The sequence below is a fragment of the Danio aesculapii genome, chromosome 6 (genome assembly GCF_903798145.1).
Source record: "Danio aesculapii chromosome 6, fDanAes4.1, whole genome shotgun sequence".
In the NCBI taxonomy this organism is placed as follows: Eukaryota; Metazoa; Chordata; class Actinopteri; order Cypriniformes; family Danionidae; genus Danio; species Danio aesculapii.
Window position 1 is genome coordinate 54,131,126 of NC_079440.1, and position 26,374 is coordinate 54,157,499.

The window sequence follows — 26,374 nt, forward strand, 5'->3', positions numbered from 1 at the left end:
ATTGATTACAAAGGAATTGTGTGAAAATTGGAGAAAACAATTTATATTGTAGACGGGAGAATGTGTTTCTGGAAAATTTTAGTGAAAAGTGTTGTGAAATGTTTAGCAAAAAATAGATCTTTTGATTTATGTTAAAGTATTTTTAATTCTTTATTGTAAATGGAAAAGTGGATTTACACAAAAATAAACTTTTTTAAAAACATTGTTTAAAATGTATTTGATGTTTTATATTTACTGAAAATAAATTGACCCATTTTGGATTTAGCAAAATGCCTTTAATAGTTCTTGAAGGAACACATTTGACACTGTTAAGGTACAAAGTGTCTTGTCACTGTAGTGGTACCTTCATGGATCAGATTTGTTCCTTTGATGAAGGTACAGTATTGTATCTGCAGGTTTTAAAAACCAAAAGTACATTTTGGTTTCCCATGGTACAAATCATGTCCTTACAGGTACAAACTGCAATGGTACAAATGTGTTTCTTTGTCTTAAGGTACAATTCTGTTTCATGAAATGGTACTGTCCCAGTGACAAGGGTTTGTACCTTCTTTGGTACAACATCGTACCATTTTTTTCTGAGAGTGTAGTGTATGTGTGTGAATGAGTGTGTTTGGATGTTTCCCATTACTAGGTTGCAGCTGGAAGAGCATCCGCTGTGTAAAACATATACTGAATAAGTTTGTGGTTCATTCCCCTGTGGCGACCCCTGAGGAATAAAGGAGGAAAATGAATGAATAATTCATTATTTCATATAAAATGTAGTTTTTATTATTTCCAGTTTGCCATGTAACACCGCCTTTTGTCATCCTTTTAATTATTTATTAACAAAATGATTTAATAACATTAAATAATTATTTAATATACAAAGCAATCAAGGCTTTGAGAAAATGCAATGAAGATCAATCGGTCTAAAAACCGTTTATAATTCACAATACTTTTATGTAAATGTATTCTTTTCATCTCCAGTTTACAATGTAACACCCTGCTTTTGTTATTATTTTAATTATACAATTATTTAATAATAATTAAGTAATTATTTAATGAACAAAATAATAAAGAATTTGGGCGACCGGGGGTCTCAGTGGTGAGCACTGTCACCTCACAACAAAAAAGTTGCTGGTTTGAGTGCCAGCTGGGCCAGTTAGTACTTTGTGGCGTTTTCCCCACAGTCCAAACACATGCCCTATAGGTGAATTGAATAAACTAAACTGTCCGTAGTGTATGTGTGTGAATGAGTGTGTATGGATGTTTCCCATTACTGGGTTGCAGCTGGAAGGGCATCTACTGTGTAAATCATATACTGAATAAGTTGGTGATTCATTCCACTGTGACGACCCCTGATGAATAAAGGGACTAAGTCGAAGGAAAATTAATGAATAATTCATAATTATTTTATGTAAATGTATTTTTTAATCACTTCCAGTTTGCCATGTAACACCGCCTTTTTGTTACGTCTTTAATTTTCATTAGCATATTATCTGTATATAGAGTTTACTTTGAGTAAATATTTAAAGTAAATTAAAGCATTTAGGTGCTTCCATTAGTATCAGTGTTTACCAGTAAACACACATTATATTACATGTTTTACACGTAAAATAACGTTAGATGTTATTCTTTTAGAAGTCTGATGCTACAAAACAGCTTTCAGTCAAGGACGATGCACATCCAGCGTTCTCCAGCACCTACACTGCAGCTCTGAACAAGAAGTTTGGCCAGAGAAGACATGATCGTGCCCAACTGAGCCTGGTTTCTCTCAAGAGGAGCTGCACATTGATGGATTTTCTTTTCAGTGTTTGGACTTTCAGCAGTGAAAATTAAACCACACGGAACTGAACTGAACTTAATCTCTGAAAGTTCAGTTTCAATTTACTATAATCTTCTATTTTAAGCTGCTTTGGCACAATCTACATTGTAAACGCTCTTTTGAAATGAATGTGAATTGAACAATTCTTCATGGAGAAAGCACAACACATGTTTTATTTTATTATTATGTACATACTAAGGCACTGATTGTGGAACAGACCAAAAGTCTGTTCAAAGCATCAATTACAAAAACCTAAACTACAAAACGTCTCCAGATTTAATCAAATAAAAGCAGGAAGGAGAATGTTGTGGGAAAACAAAATGATTTAAAATCTTAAAATAGGAGTTTGTATAAACATAAATGGAATATTCCTCAAAATATTCCACTGCTATATTACAAAACACAGATTACAAAGCAATACTCAGTGTTGGCCATCAGAAACCAAGCTAGACGAAAAACATGAACGGATACAATATACAAGGGTTGTGCAAGAATAAAAATAACCGACAATACTGAGAAGCACTGATAGCCGGAGCACATGATCTGAAGAAAACCTGCCATCCTGTTGAGCATATGACCAGCAGGGGCGCCACTGGCCGGTGCAGGCCCTATGACAGTAAGGGGGGTGGGGTTTTGGCATTAGTTGTTAGGGCCACTAATACTAACTCTGGAGCCCCAAAACGATGTGGGCCCTTAGAATCATCTGAACTCCCCCCTAGGGTTGAGAAGATTGGAATGGTGTCACAGACGAAAGTGAAGAGTGGGAGGTGGTGGCGTTGGTTGTTTGGTCAACTAATAGTAACTCTGGGGCCTCAAAACAGTGAGGGCCCTTAGAATCATCTGAACTTCCACCCTAGGGTTGAGCAGATTGGGATGGAGTAGCGGACGCAAGTGAAAAGTGGGAGGTGGTGGTGGCATTGGTTGATTGGGCCCCTAAAATTAACTCTGGTCCCCCAAAATGCCAACCCTTAGAATCATCTGAACTCCACCCCCCGGCCGTTTTGGGTGAGCATATTGGGGTAATGTCACAGACGAAAGTGAAGAGCGGGGGGCCAGGGGTTTGGCATTGGTTGATTGGTCTTCTAATAGTACTCTGGGGCCTTAAAACGGTGTCGGCTCTTTGAATCATCTGAACTTCCCCCTCCTCCCTAGGGTTGAGCAGATTGGGATGGTGTCATGGACGCATGTGAGGAGGGGGAGTGGGAGGTGGTGGTGGTGGCGTTGGTTGATTGGGGCCCTAATATTAACTCTGGGGCCCCAAAACGAGATGGGCCCTTAGAATGGCGCAAACTCCACCCCCCGCCTCTTTTAGGTGAGCATATTGGGATGGTGTCACAGACAAAAGTGAAGAGCAGGGGGGAGGGTGGGGGTGGCGATGTTGGTTAATTGGGCTCCTAATAGTAACTCTGGGGCACCAAAACGGCGTGGGCTCTTAAGAATCATACGAGGTCCCACCACCCCCCACCCCCCTTTTATGAAATTCTCCCTCCCCCGAACTTTCCCCATACCCTAGCGGCGCCCATGATAGTAAATATTAACTGAAGAGAAAAAAAATGATCAGCAAAACTGTAAATCATAGTATTAAATGAGCTACTGTACACCACACACTCACACCATGATGGTGAAATTCACCAAATTTAATACCAAAACAGTGAAATGCACTGTAAACATGACTCTTTAAAAAAAATCTCTTAAAAACAGAAAACTAATCTGTTAAGTGAAAATACAAGAACTTAAGTGAGAGGTGTAGATACCACACATCTGAATACAGAGCTGCGCTGATCATTTGCAGGATGCTTGCAAAAATGTGATCATTTGATTAGCAGAAATGCATTAAAGACAGATTTAACTTTGTGTGCCCAGTATATTATGCCAAATAACCCTTGAATTAAAAAAGCACTTAATACAAACCATTGCATTATCCTCCTTTTGTGTTGATACAGAATGAGAGAATAAATAAAAATAGTGAGAATCCTTTAAATATTTGAGGCAGAGCAACTCCTCGACTGCAAATAAAAGTTCAGTTTTGATTGGAATAGCTACAGAATATCTCTGTAATAGGCGTTCTTTACAAAAACATGATGCATATTGTGAAAAATGCATGATAAAAGATTGCTTGATTCAGTTTAAAGCCTTTCACTTCATACTGATCTCCCTCAACTTCTGCTGTGATTAAAAACATCAGTCATGATCCTCGAGCTGCACGTGATGTTTTTGGTTTTTTGGTTGTGTTATTGTTCTGCGACATAATTAATAATTGTCACATCTCTCTCTACATCCTGGACTCAAGTTCAGTTTTTGGCTTTTTAAAATAATAATAATAATCAGGTCTGCAATGAAAGCAGATCACAGACTAGCTCTCTCGCTGACCACGTCCTGGAGGCGTTTGAGCAGCACGTCGTCGTTCTCTTGACGGAGACATTTAGACGGAGATTCGGTCTCATCGCCCTCCATGGTGAAAGCCCGCTTCTTGCTCACGCCACCCTGACGGATCATCTGGTTTATGTCACTCAGCTCCTGAAGACAAACAGGCAACTTTTAGATGCACAGCCAGAACTGCAAAAACTCACTGTAAATGAGGGGTTTACAAATACAGTATACAGAAGTTGAATAATAATAATGAAATTAATAAAAGCAGTTTAACCATTTTAAGGTCAATATTTTTAGCCCCCTTAAGCAATGTTTTTTGACTGTCTACAGAACAAACCATCGTTATACAATGACTCGCCTAATTAACTTTGTTAAGTTATTAAATGTCACTAAATACTAGTATCTTGAAAATTATCTAGTCAAATATTATGTACTGTCACCATAGCAAAGATAAAAGAAATCAGTTATTAGAAATTAGATATTTAAACACAAAAATCTCTCCAATAATCTGAAATTAAGGGGGGAAATATTATGTATATATATTTCAGGAGGGCTAATAAATCTGACTTCAACTGTACATAACAACAACAAATATCACTTCGTAACATGTCACTTACACCTAATGTTTATGTTAAAAATGTCAAGAAGGGTGCACTCACACTAGACTGTTCGAACCGTGTGCCAGTTTGTTTGACAAGAGTGAGTGCTCTGAATTGGGACCAGGCACGGTTCAGTTGGCTAACCCTAGTGCTGTTGGAAGAGGCGTGTTAGAGCATGGTTCGGTTGGGCTTTGGCACGGTACACTTGTAGTGCGACTGCAAAGCACACCTGAGCCTGAAACTGAAGACGCGACTTTTAAGTGACTGTTTCATATCGATTTATTGATCATTTGTACATTTTAATGAACACGAACTGTCATAGTTTTTTAAAAGACACAAACCCCTTGCTGAACGCCAGCTGCCACCTTCAGCAAACCTCCTAATACGTGCAGCACGAGGACTTTTATGATAATTTATGAGCGTCAAAAGTGGTGGATCTGTTCTGCAAAATATTTGACTGTGTGTCACTGCATGGTTTCCGCTACATTCATTCTTCCATGGCGGGGCGCCACACCAAAATTCATCGCGCCATGGCTACATTACAGCTTCTCATTCAAAACATTCAGTCATTGGGTTTTTTTTTCTTCTTTTAATAGCGGGAACAATCGCACTTCGCCACAGTTCAAGGCAACTGTACCTAGTGTGAGAACGCCCTAATTGACCATTTCAAATAGTCATGTTGAAAGAACTTTCATAAAATGTTTTCAATTTAATACTGATAATTTTCAAATGCAGTTTCTGAAATATTGATAAAAATAATTGTACAAGATTTAAATGTAAGATTTTTATTAAGGATTTCCGGTTTTTGTTGGGTTTTTGATAGCAGCACAGCCCATTTGTTAAAATAACACCATACATTTTATTTCAAATTAAAGTCAAGCACTTTCAATGACCTGTGTTTGTTTTTAAGTACTTCTCAGACCTTAAACCCTTATGTCTGAGCTAGAGCTTAGATCGGGCCCAAAAAAAAAGAAACCCGACCCTACCCGAGCACCTTGTGTCAGAGCTCAACCCGGTCCAACACAATAACTGTAATTATGAGCCCGATTTTAACTCGACAATTTTTTAATATGTGGGACGATATAGCAGACGTTCTCAACTACAATTCAGAGTTGCTTGAACTACAGAAATTAGTTAAGGTTTATCTTAATATGCAACAAGGACGAAGCACGTAAACTGCATTTGTTTATTCAGAATGGATCATAACAAATAAGGGCACTGAAGGCTGACTATCATCTTTTTTCTGCCATGGCAAGCCTGCTTCATGACATGTGTCCGTTCATCCTGCAAGTCTCCTTTTTTCGCCTCTTTCACACCGTATGCGCGAGCAGACCTTGAGCAGCGCATGTTTTTTTTTTTTTCCAGAGTTCATGTTAACAGATGAGAGCTTTCATACTGTAAGCTGAAGCAGTGTGTCAATGCAGACAGTGAGCAGAGCTGAAGCAGCAGTGCCATGATCATTTCGGCGCTGGGTCTAATTTTGCCGCTGCTCACGCTAAATTAAAGTGATAATGATAATGACCAAAACTCATTGAAAGACAGTAAAAAAAAAAAATTCAACTTTTAGGCAGAGAATCTAAACTCTAGCCTGAGTACTCTCAAAAAGAGTGGGAACCCTGTGCAATTCATGGAGAAAAGTCATATAAATTTGTGCAATACTGATTAAACTTAAGTTGTTTTTTTTGTTTTTTTAGCCTGGTGTATTTGTTTAGTCAACTGACAAATAAAAGATGCTAAAACTGCCATATTAAATGGACTCAAAACTGCTGATTCATTTATGGACAAAGTTGGACAGTGAATTATTTGTGCACTTAATAAATAAAAAAAGACACATTTAAAAAAATCAGCAATGAAAAACCACTGTGTTGTGCCCTTGCTTTTGATGGAACCATGTACATTGGTGAAACAGGAAATGGAAATGTAAGAGACTCAATATAAACTTCTTGATTGTTGAACTGTAATATTAAAAAAAACATATTTGAATATATGGGGGGAGGAGAAAAAAAAAAAGTTGAAAAGTTTTTGGTATTTGGTCTTCTGCCAAGTGCTTCATTATGCTTTGGCCAACAATGTTCATTTCAGTGCATCCCTATAACACAATGTTGAGTTTCCTTTTATACCGTGTGCAGTTTAGTCCCCGATGTTGTTGTCATGCAATTTCAAAATGCAACATTACAATAATTTAATGTAAAATTGAACAGATGCGTGATTAAATTGCGATTAATCACAGGTTAACTCATGGCAGTCATGCAACTAATTATTTTAAATATTCGACTGACTGCCCTAATATATTAATAATATCCTGAAATAACTATTGCAGAAATATTTCTGCACATGCTCAGTTTGACCAACCTTTGAAGGGCTTCCAGTGAACCTGTATGTGTATGCAGTGCTGGGCGTGAGACTGGAGCTGTTTTTATGAGGAGACACAAAGATGGAGTGTTTCTGAGACACACGGCGAGGAGAGAGAGTGTGAGACCGAACTGAGGGGAACGGAGATAACGGAGGAGCTTCCATCTTTATAGAGAAACACAGAGAAAGAGAGTGTGAATTAAAAATCCTGTTTTCACTTGCATACAACAACATAATGAAGCAAAACAACAAAACCAACCCTGTTATCAAGCGTGGAAAGTTCATATTTAAAAGCAAATGATCTCATCTTTGACACATAAATGTTGTTATAGAACTGGATGAGATCCCCTCTTTCTTCTGATTCGATGACAGCCTGTGTTCTGTCAGCCTGATCGATCCTCTCATTGGCTGCTTGATCTGTCCTCTCATTGGCTGTGAACACAAACAAATAACAATTGATGCAATTAAATGCAAGCAAATTGTTGGCAAATAATATAATAAATATAATATAATAAATAAAACAAACACAACTAATCATTCGATTAGAGTCAGTAGGATTTGTAATGTTTTTGTTTGAAGTCTCACTATGCCGGCATTTGCTTGATCAAAAATACTGTAAAAATAAGTTTATTTTAAAAATACTAAGTTTAAAAAAATAATACAATAAAAATAAATAAACAAATAAATATTCATCAATCATTTAGAATGTTAATTAGTGCTGGGCAATTTATAGCATCCAATATGAAAGTTTGTATTGACATAATAAATGTGTGTGTATTATGTGATAGAAACAAAACCATACTAAATTTATACATAATTTGTATTCTATACATGTACATTTTACATCTAAATATATATTAATTAGGGGTGCAACGATTATAGATTTTGGTTGTACGATTATAGTCTGAAGAATAATTACGGTTTCACGGTTATCAAGATTATTATGCGTTCATTGATTTTAAAACACTTCTAGTTTAGAAAAAGTGTTGTTTATTACCAAAATAATGCAGCACATAATAATAATAATAAAAAAAAAAAACAATAGTCCATTTCTCTTTGGCAAAAAAAAGAAGTTTTGGCATTTAAACACAAGTAATAATTTACACATTTATTTACATATTTATTTACAAAATAAATGACAGAACAAGGAATAAATAAATAAATATAAGAATAAATATTAAAAAAAACAGTATTAATGTCTAATGTAAATCTAAGCATCATATTAGCAAAGTATTTCCCATTTAAAGAGAACAAAAGTAGTCAAAGGCTGCTGAATCTCTTTCGCTCAACTATATATGAGGTTGTTTGGTATTTTCATTTTCTATATTTTTTTTCTCTTTGGAGTAGAAATGTGTATATTTCATACAAAGTATGCAGCTGAATGGTCAGTTCTTGTCTTTTTTTAACCACGTGCATGTCACTTCCAATATACAAGCAGGAAAAAACAAACAAACTTGCACACACAAAAGACGCAATGTGGATGGCCCTTAGTTAATAGCCTCAGCCATAGTTAATCCAGTGTGCCTCGGTATACAAGCCTGGAATTTTAAAATAGTGCACAGATGGCATAACTTCGTGCAGCTGCAGCAGTTTTGTTTGGTGCAGAAATGCGAGGTTGAAATGCCTTTACAATTGATTAATTTACCATGTCAAATTAAAGTGCAGTTAATAGTGAAATCGGTTAATCATTGCATTCCTAATATTAATTAATTAATGAATTAACAGTTAATTATTCCCCAGGATTAGTTAAAACATTATTTATTTGATGCAAAGATTTTATTTTAGCATACAGCCCTCGCATGATCCTTCAGAAATTATTGTAATATGAGTTTGGTGCTCAAGAAACATTTCTTGTTATTAGTAAAATAACAGCTGTGATGCTAAAATATTTGTGTGGAAATCATGAAAGATTTTCCTCATGATTCATTGATGAATAAATAGCAATATTTACAAATCATCTTTTTCATCATTATTCTAAGGTGACAGTAAGGACACCTTTATTATATTTAACATGCCCTTACAAATAAAAAGAAACATCTAATTGGCTCCATATATCTGAACACCACTGCATTATACTGTGAATTATTTATTTATTTTTGAGAAGACAGATACATTGGTCTATATCGTCCTTACACTGGTCTGCTGGTGGATCGACTTCCATGTTCTCGTCGGCCTGCTGCACTCTGGGACGCCTCTTTATTAAAACACTGCGGTACACCTACAAACACACAAAACACGGTTGATGTGGGTATATCAAAGACTGAGTTGTGTTTCCTCTCAGCTCAAATACCAAGTTTTTCAACACTTGCGTGTATTAAAGCATTTCTATGCCATTTAGAAAGACTTTAGAAAGGCAGTTGATACTCACATGACTGTTGGCCTGTGGTTGCGTTCGGTAGAATTTCATAATGTCCTGAAAAGTGTGCTCTTCTTTTGTGATCTGCAGAAAATTGATTGTATAAAAAGTGATTTGTATAAATGTTTTTAATTTGTCAAAGAACTGAATACTTTTAATTAGAAACAATACATTAATAAAAAATGAAAGGTAAACAATAAAAGGTTTCTTGAGCAGCAAATAAGCATATCAACATTATTCCTCAACATTAACAAGATGCTGTAATTATGCCAAAAATGCAGTATTTTGTTTTTAAATATTCATATAGAAAACATCTATTTAAATTTTTACTCATATCATATCATGCCATGTCATATCATATATTTTTTAATAATACTATAACAGCAGCAATGGTTATTTTCATAGCAAAACCATTTAATGAATAAATATGAAATTAAAACGCAAGACATCACAATATAACTTTTGACCAATATTTGAAAATATTAATGTTTTACTGCATTTACAAGCTGTACCCTTGATATGATGTAAACGGCACAGAGCAGCAGCTGGTCCAGGTGTCTGTCCTTCATCAGGTCAGTGCAGTGCAGGAGAGAGTGCTCAAAACACGTCCAGATCTTCCCTCTCAGCTCTGAGGAGATTTCCAGCTTCAGACACAGGTCTCGCAGACGCACACTGGCTAAATGATAAACCTGAAAGGACCAGCAACAGAACATATGCACTTTAAATAACACCATATTTAAATCAAGACACTGCTGAAGAATAAGATTTAAAAAAATACAGTTTTTCACTATACTTGCGTGATTGATTATAGTAAGAAGTGCTAATATATTTTTGTATATCAAATATACATTTCTATATTGCAACATTTTGTGTTTCCACAAAACTAGCAAAGTGAGCTAACTAAATTAACATGGTTAGTTTTGATTTCATGTAAACTTAAAAAAAAAAAAAAAAAAAAAAAAAAAAAAACATTGATAATAATAAAAAAAAAAAAAAAAAATCCCAAAATTGACAGGTGCATTAAAAAACAAATAAATAAAAATTTAAAAAGTAGCTAATAAATATGGCAGTACTGACCCTTTCCTTAGTACAATAATCCTATAAAATTTCTTCATACTGGGGAAAGTGGTCAAGAAGAAATGTAATGTTTTCATTTAATTGTGGTGCTTTTATTTATACGTATCTAAAATCCCTCTCAAGAAATTTTCGATCTTTGATATGTTCCCCTTAACAAATCTTTGTATGGCAGGATCTGATCAAACATAGTATCCATATTATCATTTGAAAGATTTGTTCTGATTGGAAAAAAAAAAAAAATAAAAAAACAAAGCACTAAACAAAAACCACAACAAACAAATAAAGAATAAAACAAATCACAAAAAAAAAAAAAACAAAACCACAACACAAAACAAACCACAAAACACAACATGAACCAAAACACGACAAACCAAACAACAAAAACCACAACACTAAATAAACAAAAAAACTAACCACAACAAACCAAACACAAAACAAAACGAAACAGAACTACAACAAAACACAAAACAAACTAAAACACAAACCAAACAACAAAACCACAACAAAACAAAACAAACCACAACACAAACTCAAACAAAAAACTAAATAAAACTAGAATTTTGAAGTCAGCAACACTATTCTCCTCACCTTCCTGAAGAAGAGTGCGAGAGAGCCCGTGCGGCGTGGTTTATTGGCTGGTGGTGGTTGTGTGTCCAAGCTGATGGCTGGAGCGACTGGAGCAGGCCGGCTCGGGGAAGCGGTCAGTAAGACTTGAGCAGTGAGAGGATTCATATCACTGGCCTGAAGCTGGATGACTGTGATGCTGCCTGCTTCATTCTTTACTACTAAAGAACACGCAACACCAGCACATCAACATTTATTTTTGTGAAACTTTTTCTTTGGAATAAATGTGAAATAAAAGAGAAGGAAGAATACCTGGCAGTGGAATGGTGAGCTGCTGGCCATTTCCAGTGGCCATGGAGAGGACAGTTGTGGTGTTCTGGTTTTCAATGCCGCTGGGAATGATTTTGATGGGTGTGACGGAGATCCTCTTTATTGGGGATTGTGGCGGAGCATCGTCACCAAACAAGCGTCTCTTTGCGCTGCCAGCAGCTGGAGAGCTGTAGCGGTCATGGAGAGAGATGGGGGATTGAGGGACATCTGGGAAAGAAAGCAGAAACCTTATTCAGTTTATTCATCTTATATAATGCAGAAAGAGTTTTGCTTTGTGAATCCAAACAGTTGAGAAGGAAAATATATAGGTTCTTTGTGAAGAGTGCACTGAATTGTGGAACGATGTACAATGACATTATTAGCAGCAAGATATTCCTGGAGCTCTTTGGAGGTAATCTGTGACCATTCTAACCATTCTTTACCTTTCAGATATTTTTCTTGGTCTAGCACATCCTTCCTTCACAAGCACTTTTCCTGTGGCCTTCCATTTTCTTACTATATTTCTGACTGTGGAGACAGAGACTTTAAACCTTTGTGATAGCTTCTTGCATCCTTCTAAATCATGTTGGTGAATTATTCTACTTTTTAGGTCATTAGGAAGTTCTTTTGAGGTTCCCATGTTGCTACTTTCAGGTTCACAATAAGGAGAAGCTAGCAATCAGCTATCTTAAATAACCTTTTTTCATGAATGTCACGATGGTTAAGATTCACAGAGTCACTCAAATCAAATTTTTTTATGTAACCAATCAGAATTAAGTGACTACAGGTTTTGAAATCCACACAAAATACTTTTAAAAGATATATACATTTTTAGCCTCAATTTAATCTCCTACTGCTACACTATTTATTTCTGTCTGGAAAAACATGACATTATACAGCTTTCACTAGAAACTGAATGCCATTTCACCGTTCTTCTCTTATAAAGAAAGAGTACATAATTATGCAGCCAGAGAGGGGTGCTCAAATTTTTACTATACTTGTAATTTGTTAATTTGTTCTTATGTTATTTCTGACTGTTCACTTGTCTTGAATAATATTTGAGCTAAATTCTATCAATTTAGGGTTGTAGTTTAAGCTGCAATATTAAAATTCATACTTTATTTGAATTTACAATTTACACTAGTAGCAAACCATTAACTAAGAACCGACAAGTGCTAATAAACAGTTAATATCCTAATAATAGTGCTAAGCCAGTATTTAATGAATGATTACTTCAACTAAAGACTTGTTTACAATTCTAGTGGCATACTTCTTGCACAGTGCATGCAAAGAGAGATCCATCTAAAGTATGATACATTTATAAATTCAGTTTTCCAATGTTGTTGTCATTGTCTAAATTACTAAACTATGCATGTACAGAAGAGGATTAAGTCGTAAAAAGTGAACTGACAACCGAATTTAGCTGGAGTGTGTAAGTATGATACCTTTGCGCGCGCTGGAGCCCAGGCCTGTGCGTACCTCCCTGAGGCGAGGGTGGATGATAGGGGACAGCGCCACCAATGGGAGGTGAGTGGGACCACCTGCATTATTGCCCGTATCAAAATTGCTAGGAAAATTCACCTTAAAAACAGAAACACAGATAAACGTTAGACATTGAAATAATCCAATGATCTAAATCACAGGTCTCAAACTCATTCCTGAAGGGCCGCAGCTCTGCAAAGTTTTGCTCCAACCCTCTTCTAAAGTAGTCTTGAACACCTTGATTAGTTGGATCAGGTGTCTGATTAGGGCTGGGGCAAAACTGTGCAGAGCTACGGCGCTCCAGGAATTGAGTTTGAGACCCATGATCTAAATAGAGTAATCTGTTGAGCATATAAAGAAGCGTGTGCACATGTACTGTCTTGTACCTACCTCTTCTACAGTGGGAACTTTATTGTTATCCTTATTAAGAGCGTTCCACAGGGCTGAATCTCTTGTCCATGCTCTGCTTTCCAGCACCTGTTCCTCTATACTGTTCAAATGCTTCACCATGTCTCTGGATAAACCCTCCTCTGAGCGGATGAACACCTCAATCACCTACACAAACACATCATGCGTAGTTACAACAGTTTGTGATCTTTATTCTAGTGACGCATTGATATCTACTGCAATGAGATGCAATAGTGCACTAAAAACACAACCAAAGCGATTAAAATTTTTTTTTAATTAAATAAAAAAACATACTAAAATACGCAGGTGAGCTGACATATGGAGAACGAAACCTGCAAAAACCACAAATAAATAAATAAATACTCAAATAAATAAATAATAAATCCACAAATGTCCATATAAACAAAACAAATTAATAAATATGTGAATAAATAAATATGCAAATAAATATATCCACAAATGTCTACATAAATAAAACAATAAACAAATGAATCCACAAATATGCAAATAAATAAATACGCAATTAAATAAATATACAAGATAATATATATTAGGGCTGGGCAATATTGCAAAAAAAATAAATAAATAAATAAATCTCAATAGATTTTTCATATCATTCGATTTCGATAACTATTGATTATTTTTTAGCAATACATTTAGGAATATTAGGATTTTTAAAATGTATTTAATCAGTTTGTTTTAATTTACCAACATTACTAAGGCAAATAGTTTTAATAGTCAAAAACAAAAATATTTAAACAAAATATCTGATCTCTTTATAATAAAATAAACAGAAATGTTAAAGACACTCTTGATAAATAAAAAGTGTGTGCAATGATAAAGTGTAAATACTGAAGAATGTAAACTGTAAATCTCGAACTCTGTGAACAACACAAATTATGATAATCAAATCTGAGCTTTTAAGAACAAACCATCATTATTCAAATACATACTGCAACATTACAAATTGCGAAATTAAATTACTACATTACACCTATGCTAAAAAATTTCCAGATGGGCTGCTATTGGTTGGGATGCACAGGAAAAGAATCCGAAACGCCACTCGGGCGACATCCTTAAGTAATTTTTTATTTACAATCTCCTCACAATCATTTTTGCATGTGTTGTTATTGTGGCCTAAAGTGACAAGCACGTGCACATGAATTCCTTGACCATTCTTAATGGACTTTGCGTTCGCGTCCCCCTGGCGTTCCTGGTAACTAGGCAATCATCAAGCATTTTCTCAGAGGATAACAAATGAACAAACAGCTCCGATGCAAGTTTATGAAGAAAAGTAAAAAGCACTGCAGTGTTTGGGTGTACTGTGTTTGTTTCTGGCAATCAGTCTACCGTTACTGAAATGTCTATATTCCATAAAAAGTGTGAAGCAGATTGGTTAGTTCTACTACATGAATCGCGATGGGTTTGCGGCATTCTGAAAAGTTCAGATGCTTTCAACTAGGTGTGGCTGGAAAATGTGTGCAATTCACATGCGCATCGCTCCCATATGCAAGTCGAGCGCATCCATTGGAAATGACAAACTTTGGCTTATTGGGACTGCTTCCATGGCAAGCGCTCAGCAGCTGCATTTTAATAAAACTATAGCGCTTCATACCAAAACTACATACTGAATCTTTTTTAATTGATACTGACAAAAGTGTTTAGTCAATAAATATCAATTTTATCGCCCAGCCTATCTATCTATCTATCTATCTATCTATCTATCTATCTATCTATCTATCTATCTATCTATCTATCTATCTATCTATCTATATATATATATTGTAATTCCTGCATAAATAAAAACCTTATGTCAGTTTATGTACACTGGAAGCTTCTGTAGCCAAAACAAATTCCTTGTGTGTATAAGCACACTTGGCAATAAAACAGATTCTGATAAATATATAAATAATTAATAGTGTGGGCAGATAAATTAAAAAAAAAAAAATGCTAAAGTTTATTTCCCCCTTTCAAATGTTTATTTATTTTTGGACGTAGTTCCACATTTACTTTTCCTCAGCTCAACAGGCTAATGAGAGGGTGTCTTTAAATCATCAAAAGGCGGTCAAAAAAAAACAAACATTTTTTTAACGATCAACCCATGATGGCATAAAGACCCCCTTCGAAAGATTGATAGACACCCTCTCATTAGCATGTTGAGCTGAGGAAAAGTAAATGCAGAACTACGTTCAAAAAGGAATAAACATTTGAAGGCGGGAGGATCAACTATCAGTTTAGCATTTTCCTATTCCTCCAACAATGGTGTCATTTATTTAATTATTTGCCTGCACTATTAATTCTTTATATATTTATTCATACAGGAATTTGTGGATTTATTTTTTGTTTTTGCAGGTTTTGTTCTCTATATTGACACTGTTCAGTACCTTGTAAAAGTAGAAAGGTGGGATCTGAAAGATGTCTAATATCCAGGGGAAAGTTCTTTGCGAGCTGTATGAGAACAGCACCACCTCCAGACAGCAGGCCAAAAGAGAGCAATGGAGCACCTCCTGCTCCAACAGGACCTGATTGAGAACAGGACGTGAGAGAGGAAGAGCTTACAATCTTGCACAAAAGCAGACAGCGAGAGCTATAAAAATAAGACATTGCTGCAAGACATGATGTTCCACATAACCGATTCCTCTTTGATTTAGAAAAAAAAACACAAGTGGAAAAACTATATTTCCATACACATTTATTGCATATATCAAGCATATACCAAATATAATATTAATGATGTGACTTACTGCCCAGTCTTTGCCCTGTAATCTCTTCATCTCTTGAGTCATTACATTCTCCAGGATTTTAAAGTACAAGATCTCGGCCAGCTTCAGACGTTTCTCTGCAAAGTCTACACACAAGAGTCTGCACTTATTTACATGATCACACATAATGCTTTCATAACAGTCAATAATTTTAGACGACAGTGAATCTGACCCATATGTGCTCCAGGCAGGTCATCTGTGGGATTAGTGTAGGCCTGTTTGAACTTCTCCCCCAAGGTTTTCACTCGATTCAGAATGGATTCAGTGGGGTTTCGAGAACAGGAACTATTAGAACAGAAAATGACAAATGGTTAAGAAGACATACAGCTTTAATACTGTGAATTGTGGGGACAATCCATAGGTTTGCATTGTTTTTATAACATACAAACTGTATTTTCAATGGCACTTCCCCAACCCTACCCCTTACAGAGAATTGTGCAGTTTTTCTTTCCGAATAAGCTTATTCTGTATGATTTTTAAGCCTTTAACATCAGCAACATCCTGATAATACACAGTCTCCTGTACACAATTGTGTCCACATCTGACACAAAAACAAGTGCAGAAAACCCACACACACACACACACACACACACACACACACACAAAAGAAAACTCAAGTCTTAGAAGACAAAATCTAAAACTGCATGTTTTGGTTTTTGCAGACACTTACTTAAATATCTGGAGCAGAGCGTCGCTCGGTGTGTTTCGGAGACCAGACACCATGCTTTGCAGTCGACTCACACTTTGGGTGGCTGAAGAAACAGGCGTGACCAGCACTTCCTTCTCCTTTAAATACCGTCGACCCGTTAGAGGAGTAGAGGGAGCAAGGGAACGCGTCTGGACACAAACAGGAAGATGATGAAAAATAAATAAATACAATTTAATTATTCTAAATATTCTAGAGGTGTGATGAGAAATCTCATTGTGATTTAATCTCACTGGATCTCATCACCTTAAACTATTACCTTCTTGTAGGACTTCTAGCTGCATTTTGCGACAGGATAAGCCACACACACACATGGCTGTTTAACTCTAACTTTAAATTGTCTACACCTACAGAGTCAGTAAAGGACCAGACATACACATCTCTGTGTGCACGTATACACACAGTGAACTCCTAGAGACTCGTGACGTCATCACCGAACAGGTTTATACTGTCTGTAAAAAGAAGTTTCTCTCATTTGTGTGCAGTATCACCATTCATTGCTATTTTTTAAAGATGCAGTATGCAAGTTTGACACCCATTGGTTAGACTAGGTATTGCACACCTGCTTAAAAAAAATGCAAGCGCAGGTTGCCAGATTGACGACACCAACCGAATAGTGTTCTAAATAAAAAACAATGGCATGTGAAAGAAGAAATGTTTTCCATATTAAAATGAGTTTTTGTCCTAACCAACACCTGAAATAAATATTTTAGAATTGGCTTCTACTTTTTACAGCTGAAAAACAGAACTGACAATGATCACCTCAGGTACATCTCATGAGCTTTATTCACTGTTAAACGCTAATGATGTGAGTTTGAATTTTAAAATCTATTAATTAGAATATAAACCTTACCATTTCATTGGAGTGCAATAAGTGCACTATTCTGCGCTTCTGAATGGCTGCATTTCAATTTTTGTTGTTTGGTGCAAACAGCCAAATTGCTTATCACTGCAAATCTGGTAACATCTGGTTGTTAGGACACAGAGTTACAATGTAACCTGCACACTTAATGTTTCTATGTCATAATATTTATATTGTTTGCTAACAGCCTTATGTGGAACTTTGAATCTGTATCTCATTTCTGAGGCTGCTACTGTCCAACGGAGGTCACATTTTAGTCACAGACACACACTTTGAGAGCCTTCCCGACTGAATGAATGAAAAACATGGCTTTCCGCCAAGGCAACCCTGGGTGCTGAAAAATAACTGGCATTGCGCAGGTTAAATGACCAAAACAAAGACAGCTGTTCTGGCACGTAAAGCATTTTCAAAGCAGAATATCTGACTTCAACATTGCTTTTCAGATAAACAAATGTTTACTGAGCATGTTTCTTAAATATCTGTAAACATTATGGTATTTCTATGCTTTAGAAGAGTCTAAAACTCACATACAGCACCGTTAAGCACCTAAACTGTTTTGCCTTTCGTGATTTTTTTTCCAGTTGAATAAAAATCTATTTTCCATTCCATGCATATATTCTCTAATTCAAATTATATATATAAGGAGACTATTTTCCATTCAAATATTAGCAACATATTTAAGTGTTTGCATGTCCTTTACTGCATAGAATTCAATAAAATAACATTCATAACAAATTTATTTAAAAAAAAAAAAAAAAAAAAAAAAGCACCACTATGGTTTTGCATTTTGTGGTTTTTGTTCAGTTGAATAAAAGACGATTTCCATTTATACATTTCATCATTGAAGATTTTTTTTAAATACTGTAAAAATCTCGCCTTGTCTTATTCTCATGAACCCAATGTTTCGTCTCGTGGAGTAAGCATCTCGTCTCACCCCTAGTATATTCTGTAATTGCACAATCACTGTTAATCGAACTACTCTATCCTCCGTACCTTCTCAAAGTGCTGCTGAAGGTTGTTCTCCACCTGCATGCGGGCAGAGAGATGACCTGACGGAGGCTCAGCGGTGGACTTGCGCGGTGTGCCAATCTCCTCGTCCGCATCAGCCCCCAAAAACACTCGCTCGTCAAAATCCCCCACAGTCAAAACAAACTCCTCATACTCCCGATTTACAGCTTTGCTGAAAAGATACAAATATTTTTAAAAGCATTAAATTGCATACCTTTTTGCATTGAAAGACAACGCATTCAAGAATTCAACGTGCTTACTTGTTATCTTGGAAATTCGGAGTGTCCAGTAATTCAGTCAGAGTTTCAACATCACCTTTTAACATCTAGGAAAATAAGGAGGTAAAACAAAAGCTATAAAATACTGAATTAAGCCTGCGCAATTAATCATTTCTAAACCGAACTCGTGAAATGAAAGGGCACCATTTTCAAAAGCAGTGATTATTTCAATGCACTATCTAATATGACAACAAGCATATAATTTTTGATAGTTCTGACAGTTGGAAAGCACATTACCCTGAACAATGTAAAGAATTACACTATCTAGATGTGAAGCTTTTCTTGTTGACCTTTTGGTTTAGAATTATTCATGTTCTTTGCACTTTAAAAAGGCAAAAACATTTGCTGTCGTTGTTTCAACTTAAATGTAGGTTATCATTAGGCCCACAAGAACTGCACACGCAGAAATCTGCAGATTTTTTAAGCCCATCATTCAGTTTATTTACTTGTGTAATTGTGTGTAAATTCATTTAAAAACTGAATAAACATACATTTCATTAATATTATTGACGAACATGAAAATGTTCATATAACTTAGTTACAAAACAGTTTATAATTTTTATAAACTGTTTAATATTTTTAATATTAAAGTAATATTTTCTGTCTTTTAATATATGTATTATATGAGAGAATTGCTTTGTTTACCAAATAAGTGGATCTACTTGGATTTGCATTGTAATTGCATTGCACCTGTCACGGATCATCTGTGATATCTGCACAATGTGTGGTTTATTATGTGAATAGACTGGTACCACACATTTGTTTATCTAATGTTTCAATGATGTACAATAGTATACAGTGTATTTGAATTTTTAAAGGTTTAATGTTAAGGTTAACATTTTATTTATGATACTGCAGTTATGTTCTTCATTAAAACCAATGCTTAAGAGGTTTTAAATACACTGTAGCTCTTTTATGAAATAGTAGTAAATCGCAAATTGTAATTTTGATTTAAGGGAGAACAAAAATATTAAAAACTCGCTATTTCTTTTCTGAAAATCATGCAGCCCTATAGTGAGAGAGAATTTTGAGTTTATTGCCATTTCAGCTTCTTTGGCCATGTCAAGGCAAAAATAACAGATCAAGTTTACCACATTTTATAAATACCACTTTTCTATAGTTATAAAAATATTCTAACAATTAAAAGTCACCAACAGCAATAAATAATACACAAGGTAAAATACATAAATAATAAGAAGAATAATTATAATATACAAGATAAAATCTAAAACGTTTTTTAAGGTTTACTTTTGATAAAAATGGAAGGACTCACATTTAAAAAAATTTCATTTAAAGTCTGTCCAGATAAAAACTGTTGTCTGATAACATTAAAAATAGGGCATTCCGCAAGAATATGTTTAACAGTTTGGTTTCTTTTGCAATATTGACATTTTTGTGGTTTTTCTCCTTTAAGTAAATGTTCATGTGTGAGTCTCGTGTGTCCAATGCGGCATCTTATATAAACAATCTCATCGTGTCTTGAGTTAAAAAACACATTAGATTTTCTTCTTATTTCTGGCTAAACTTCAAAAAGTTTATTTTCTGAGCACTGATCCCATTCTGTTTGTCATTTGTTTAGAATATAGCCTTTTATTTGTGGCTTTAAACTCGAAGGTGGGATTTTGTCCTCTTTTAGCTTTTTTGTAAGGGCTGTTTTGGTGGCTTGTATATTTCCAAATAATCCAGCATGTCCTGGGATCCAGCAGAAAACGATATTATAAAACGTTCTCTATAGTTCATTTACTTTGATAAAAATGTCAATAATAATGGCATGCTACAGTTTATAACAATTCAACGTTTGTAGACAGGATTTTGAGTCAGACAAAATAATAAAATTGTGTTCTTCAGCATTTTTAATGTGTTCCAAAGCTAAAAACAGAGCCTTTGCTTCCGCTGTAAAAATTGAGCTTTGATCTGGAATGCGAATGCCGTAGTGTGATTGACCCATTACTACTGCTGCAGAAACATGACTGTCCTTTTTTGATCCATCTGTGTATATAGGTTTATGAGTAGGATACACATTTTTAAAGTCAGCAACTTCTTGTTGATATGTTTGTGGAAAATTACCAGCCTTCTTATGCTTGCTCAGATCCAGATTTACATGAAACTTGTTTAACCTCCATGGTGGGACCCGGCAAATGCAGCCCTATAGTGAATCATGTAGCTCTAATAGAGGGTGTAAAAGTGTGTGAATATTCCTCACTCTTTTCTCAAACAGGGTCTTCATGTAGGGCTTGAAGTAGTGCTCCTTTATGCCTTTGGCCTCCACCACCAACCCATCATGCAGTTCACACAACTTGTCAATGACACAGGGCATCTCCTTCAGGTTTTCTGTGTCCTTTGGCAGGCCTACAGAAAGGTGAAAAACAGATGTTCAGTGAAGTGTTTACCTGTTTTTAAAGACACAAAGCAAACACAATGCAATATCACGGTGGAGGAAAGACACTAAATTAAGAATCGCTGAAGAGTGTAAATCAAAACACAGGCATGCTTTAAAACACTCTAAATTATTTCAAAACAAAGTACAATCAATGGATTCACTTGTAATTTTGTCTGTCCTCTCAATAAGTCAAGCAAACATATTTTGAGATGAATAAAGGGTGACCTTTACCTCTGAAATTCTGATTGATGAGATCTTTCCTGTTGGAGCACATGAGAGCGTTGCAAAACACCAGGTCCAGACAGCAGAGCAGGAGGTGATAGGAGTTGACCAGATCATCTCCGATCATGTGGAAATTACCTGAAATAAAGCAGAATTCATGCCATGAGCTCAGTATGAACTATAAGTCAAAAAGATTTTGAGCACAAGCAGTCAAAATTAGACATATCTAAATAATATATTCATACGTTAACAATAAAAATATGGAATAAATTAGACTAAATTGTAATGATATATATCGCAATGTTACGGTGTTTAACTGCATCTGTTAAATGAAAATTCAGCCTTGGTGACCATAAAAGTCTTGATTCAAAAACATTTATTGCAAAAATCTAATTACAACAACGTCAAAGCTTCAAATCACAATTGTTTTCCATATTTTTTAAATAGTATTTAGTATTTAATAGTATTTAGCTTCACCTGAGACAAATTTTTGCTGCATTAATGGTGTTACGTGTATGTTATACGCCATCTGCAAGAAATACATGACTCTCTTTCATTCACTTTCTTACAATCACACCATACCTCTTGAAAAACATTGTCTATTTCTGAAGTGGGCTTCACACAGGCGAGTGGGCCTGACAAAGCACCTGTAGAAACACACTTTCCTCTAGATGCACCGGACCTTTTACTAAACTCCATCTTGGAATGTCTCAATAAGGAAAACACTTTTTACTTGTGAATGTAATCCACACAATCAAGTTGCACCACTTGTTTTCCTCAACATTAAAATACCTCTTTTGCACAACATTGTTCTGTCTTGCGAAAAGTACTTGTATAGTCTGTCTTAGAAATTGCTTACGTCCAGTGTTGTGTTCATATTTATGATTATGATTATTCATGTAGCACTGTGGTCCTGCGAGACACATTTCATTCCACTGTAGGTTCATACATGTAGCAGAATGACAATAAACCTCAAATTGAGTTGATTTGTAATAAAATAATATCATATTTTACTTAAATGCATTGGTTTGTTACAGGAGGCCTTTATTCACCCCCAGAGGTCACTTTTTATTATGGATGTTTTATTATGGACTTCTTATTATTAAACTCTTGAAGAGAAATCCTCGTAAGCAGCCTTTGCAGAGACAGATTTTTTAAAATACAACTATTTATAAAAAAAAAATTTAATACGATTATATTTGATTTTAAAAACAAATCCACATCTTCCACACAAGATGCCTTAAGGATGAGAAAACATGTTGAACATGCCTATGTTTTTTCCCATTGAGATATGCATCTCTTTTGGCCAGGACCCCCTGGTAAAATAATAGATAAAAAAACCTAGGCTAATTCTTATTGGATCAATTAACCATTTTGAACCATGATTGTGCCAGTAGTCTTATCTAAAGAGTACAGGGAAATTTTCTGTCAGCCAAATTACCTTTTGTATAAACAAAGAGGGTCCAACAGAACTTGAAGACATCACTGATGTGGCATGGCAGACGGCTACAAAGAAAGAAGCATATATATTTGTTTAAATGTTCTTTTTGGATCAAAAGCATAATTAAGAAAAAGCAGGCAGATTTACCGGTGTTTGCGGCTTCTAGGCATGCGAGGAGGTTCACCCTGAGGATTCTGAAACATGTCCAGAAATATCGGCTCAAATTTACGAAAAATCACAGTCGACACTTCAAAATTGCGCTCTAGTCGACCTATGCGGCTGCGAAAGTCCTGAGAGAGATTCGCCATGTCTGACCATTTCTTCATCTTGCTGAAGAACTGGATCAAACTAGAGGAAAGACAATAGAACATTCAGATTATTATACATGGCCTTTGATTTTTCAGAAATGGAATAAATGCTCTTACAATTGACCATCTTGTTTCTCTTCTTAATTTTAAAAGTGTGCAATAAAATTAAATGACAGTAAATTATGCTCATCCTACAGGTATAATATTTGTATGGTCATGTTTATACCTGACATTAAGAATTCTTGATCGGCTCAAAAGTAGACAAAGTAAATACAATAATACCAGGTACAAACTTTAAATAGAGACTTTGAGATCCTTACCTGAGCTTTGCAGAGCGCAAGATCCTTGTAAGGGAAACACAATTGCCCTCCATCACACCCCGTCCCACTGTAGGGATGGAGCTCTTCCTACAGGCAGCATACAGGGAGCAGGCCAGCCAGTGCATGACATCACCCTAAGAAAACCAAACACAGCCTATAAACCAAGACAGTAGAATACATCTGTGGCCTCTAAATATCCAACATGATCAAAACATTGCAGAAAGTAATGTGTTATAAAAAAAAATAAAATAAAAAGAAATCATGATCATGTTGTCTATTTGATTATAACTGTTCACCTTCAGGTTTATCTGTTTTTATGCAGTATTTCTGTTTAAGTAAAATGAAAACAAACGTTATACTGTTATTAACATTTCAATATGAACATTCATTCATTCCTTTTCTTTTTGGCTTAGTCCCTTTATTAACCTGGGGTCGCCACAGCGGAACGAACCGTCAACTTATCCAGCATTTTTTTACGCAGCGGATGCCCTTCCAGCCGCAACCCATCACTGGGAAACATCCAAACGCTCTCATTCACACACATACAATACGGACAATTTAGCCTACCCAATTCACCTATAGCACATGTTTTTGGAGTTGTAGCACCCGGAGGAAACCCACGTGAAGGCTTGTTCAAACTACTTATTTAAAATAAGCTGAAACAACAAAATTCTTAAGTTGTTTTGGGACAACATAAACATTTTACGTTGAATCCACTTAAATTTGTAAAAACAGTTAGGCCATCTTAATCGATTTGAGTTACGATAACAAAAGAAATTGTGTTGAACCCAGCATTTTTACACTGTACTGTGGTGATAAAAAGGCACACCAATAGAATCGGACATTTTTAAATATGTACCTTGATAGGTACACAATAGTGTTCCTGAAAACACTGTTTAAAAACATTATTTGGTTAATACAGTAATGTTATATTATTACTGTATACCGATACTGGACATTTATAACGTTAGCATAGTTACTTCTTTATATTTAAAAATCTCAATTAACATTTCATCACATCTCGGGTAGTTTAATTAAAAAATAAATAAACATGGTTTAATTAAGTTTTTATAAACAGAACATCACTTGTATATTTAATTAAATTAGTTTAATTTAATTAGACTATCAATGTCTATTATTCATATACAGAGCTCGGTAGGAAATTGACAGTAAAACTATGCAGTCTTTCCCAGCATTCCCTTTAACGTAAATGACTTCCCTTGTGTTTGTGTCATGTAACATATCAGGGAAATCTCAATCATATTTGAAGCACAACAATATATTTAGTTTCATAATGTAACATATAACACGGCCATTATCTTTATCATTTTGAATACTTTTGAGTAACTTACACTCAAAAAAAGACTTTTGCTGCTTGTTCAAACTATAAAATGAGCTGAAACAACACAATTTGTGACAACATGAAGGAATTGTGTTAAATCCAGCAAACTTTTTTACACTGTACTGTGGTTATAAAAAGGCAAACCAATAAAATCAGATATTTTTATATGTATTGTGGTAGATGCGCCATTGTATTCTTGAAAACACTGATAAAAACATTATTTAGTTAATACAGTAACGTTATATTATTACTGTATACCGGGACTGGACATTCAAATAACTTTAGCATAGTTACTTCTTTATATATACAGGGCTCAAGTAACATTTAATCACATCTCATGTAGTTTAATTAATAATAAATAATTCATGACTTAATTAAGTGTTGATAAACAGAACATCACTTGTATATTTAATTAACAGACTATCAATATCTATTAATCATATACAGAGCTCGGTAGGAAATTGACAGAAAAACTGCATTCTTTCCCTTCAACGTAAATGACTTCCCCTTGTGTTTGTGTCATGTGACATATCAGATGAGTCTCAATCATATTAGAAGCACAACAATATATTTATTGCTTCATAATGTGACATATGATCCGACCATTATCATTATTAATTTGAATACTATTGAGTACACTAAAAAAATTGACTTTTGCTGCATGTTCAAACTACTTATTTAAAATGAGCTTTGGGACAACCTAAATGTTTTATGTTGAATCCACTTAAATTTGTAAAAACAATTAATCTAAAATCGATTTGAGTTGGGACAACATGAATGAATATTTAGCATTTTTACACTGTTCTGTGGTTACAATGCACACCAATGGAATTAGATATCGGTATTTACACCATTGAAAACACAGTTTAAAAACATTAATTACTCAATACAGTAACGTTAACGTATATTATTACTGTATACCGGGACTGGACACTCTTATCACATTAGCATACATTAGTTACTTCAGAAAATTTCGCAATAACATTAAATGGAACCTCTTGTTTACACAAATTTACTGTTCATTTTGATCATTGCAGAATTCAAACATAAAATATAATCTGTTTCTGTCATTAGCTTGTCGTGTGAACCTGATTTAAAGTCAAACCTCCAGTGTGTAAGTATTCCAGATGGATTTGAAGTTCTGAAGCGCTTCAGCTGCCGTCTCTTCGTCCATATTGAGCTCCTGACAAAGCGCCTCGAAATTACTCCGGATCGAGCCATCGGCTGATCTGACAGACTCCGTATCCGTTTCATCCCCACGCATTGCTGGAATCGGTTAAAATCCGGTAAATGTCCTCAAATAAAAATGTGTTCGGGTAAAACACGGAGTTGACCCGGAGCGCCGCTGACCTCCTGATGCTATCCCACAATGCCGAGACACTCGAATGGCGCGAAAACTGGCCCCTCTCGGCCAATGGGAGAAC

The 26,374-nt window shown here is 35.3% G+C and overlaps 1 protein-coding gene across 1 annotated transcript; it reads right to left on the reverse strand.

Moving 5' to 3' along the window:
- Window positions 1-1,947: 1,947 nt before the first annotated feature.
- On the reverse strand, window positions 1,948-26,319 carry rbl1 (retinoblastoma-like 1 (p107)). Its single transcript, XM_056460529.1, has 22 exons — window positions 26,056-26,319; window positions 23,609-23,742; window positions 23,128-23,328; window positions 22,981-23,045; window positions 21,549-21,677; window positions 21,141-21,286; window positions 18,920-18,984; window positions 18,645-18,831; window positions 16,754-16,920; window positions 16,256-16,368; window positions 16,066-16,169; window positions 15,706-15,843; window positions 13,304-13,468; window positions 12,877-13,012; window positions 11,435-11,659; window positions 11,147-11,343; window positions 9,994-10,170; window positions 9,494-9,565; window positions 9,259-9,343; window positions 7,385-7,557; window positions 7,126-7,290; window positions 1,948-4,321 (listed from the first exon to the last, which is right to left on the reverse strand). Exons 1-22 carry the CDS (start codon window positions 26,212-26,214, stop codon window positions 4,151-4,153), a joined length of 3,174 nt encoding a protein of 1,057 aa, XP_056316504.1. The 5' UTR covers window positions 26,215-26,319; the 3' UTR covers window positions 1,948-4,150.
- Between the last annotated feature and the right edge of the window lie 55 nt (window positions 26,320-26,374).

Coding starts and splice junctions, on each gene's coding strand:
- rbl1 (XM_056460529.1), bottom strand. CDS start 26,214: ATGCGTGGGGATGAAACGGATACGGAGTCTGTCAGATCAGCCGATGGC. Junction 11,344..11,434: donor GCTCACCATTCCACTGCCAG/GTATTCTTCCTT, acceptor CGTGTTCTTTAG/TAGTAAAGAATGAAGCAGGC. Junction 10,171..11,146: donor TCGCACTCTTCTTCAGGAAG/GTGAGGAGAATA, acceptor TGGTCCTTTCAG/GTTTATCATTTAGCCAGTGT.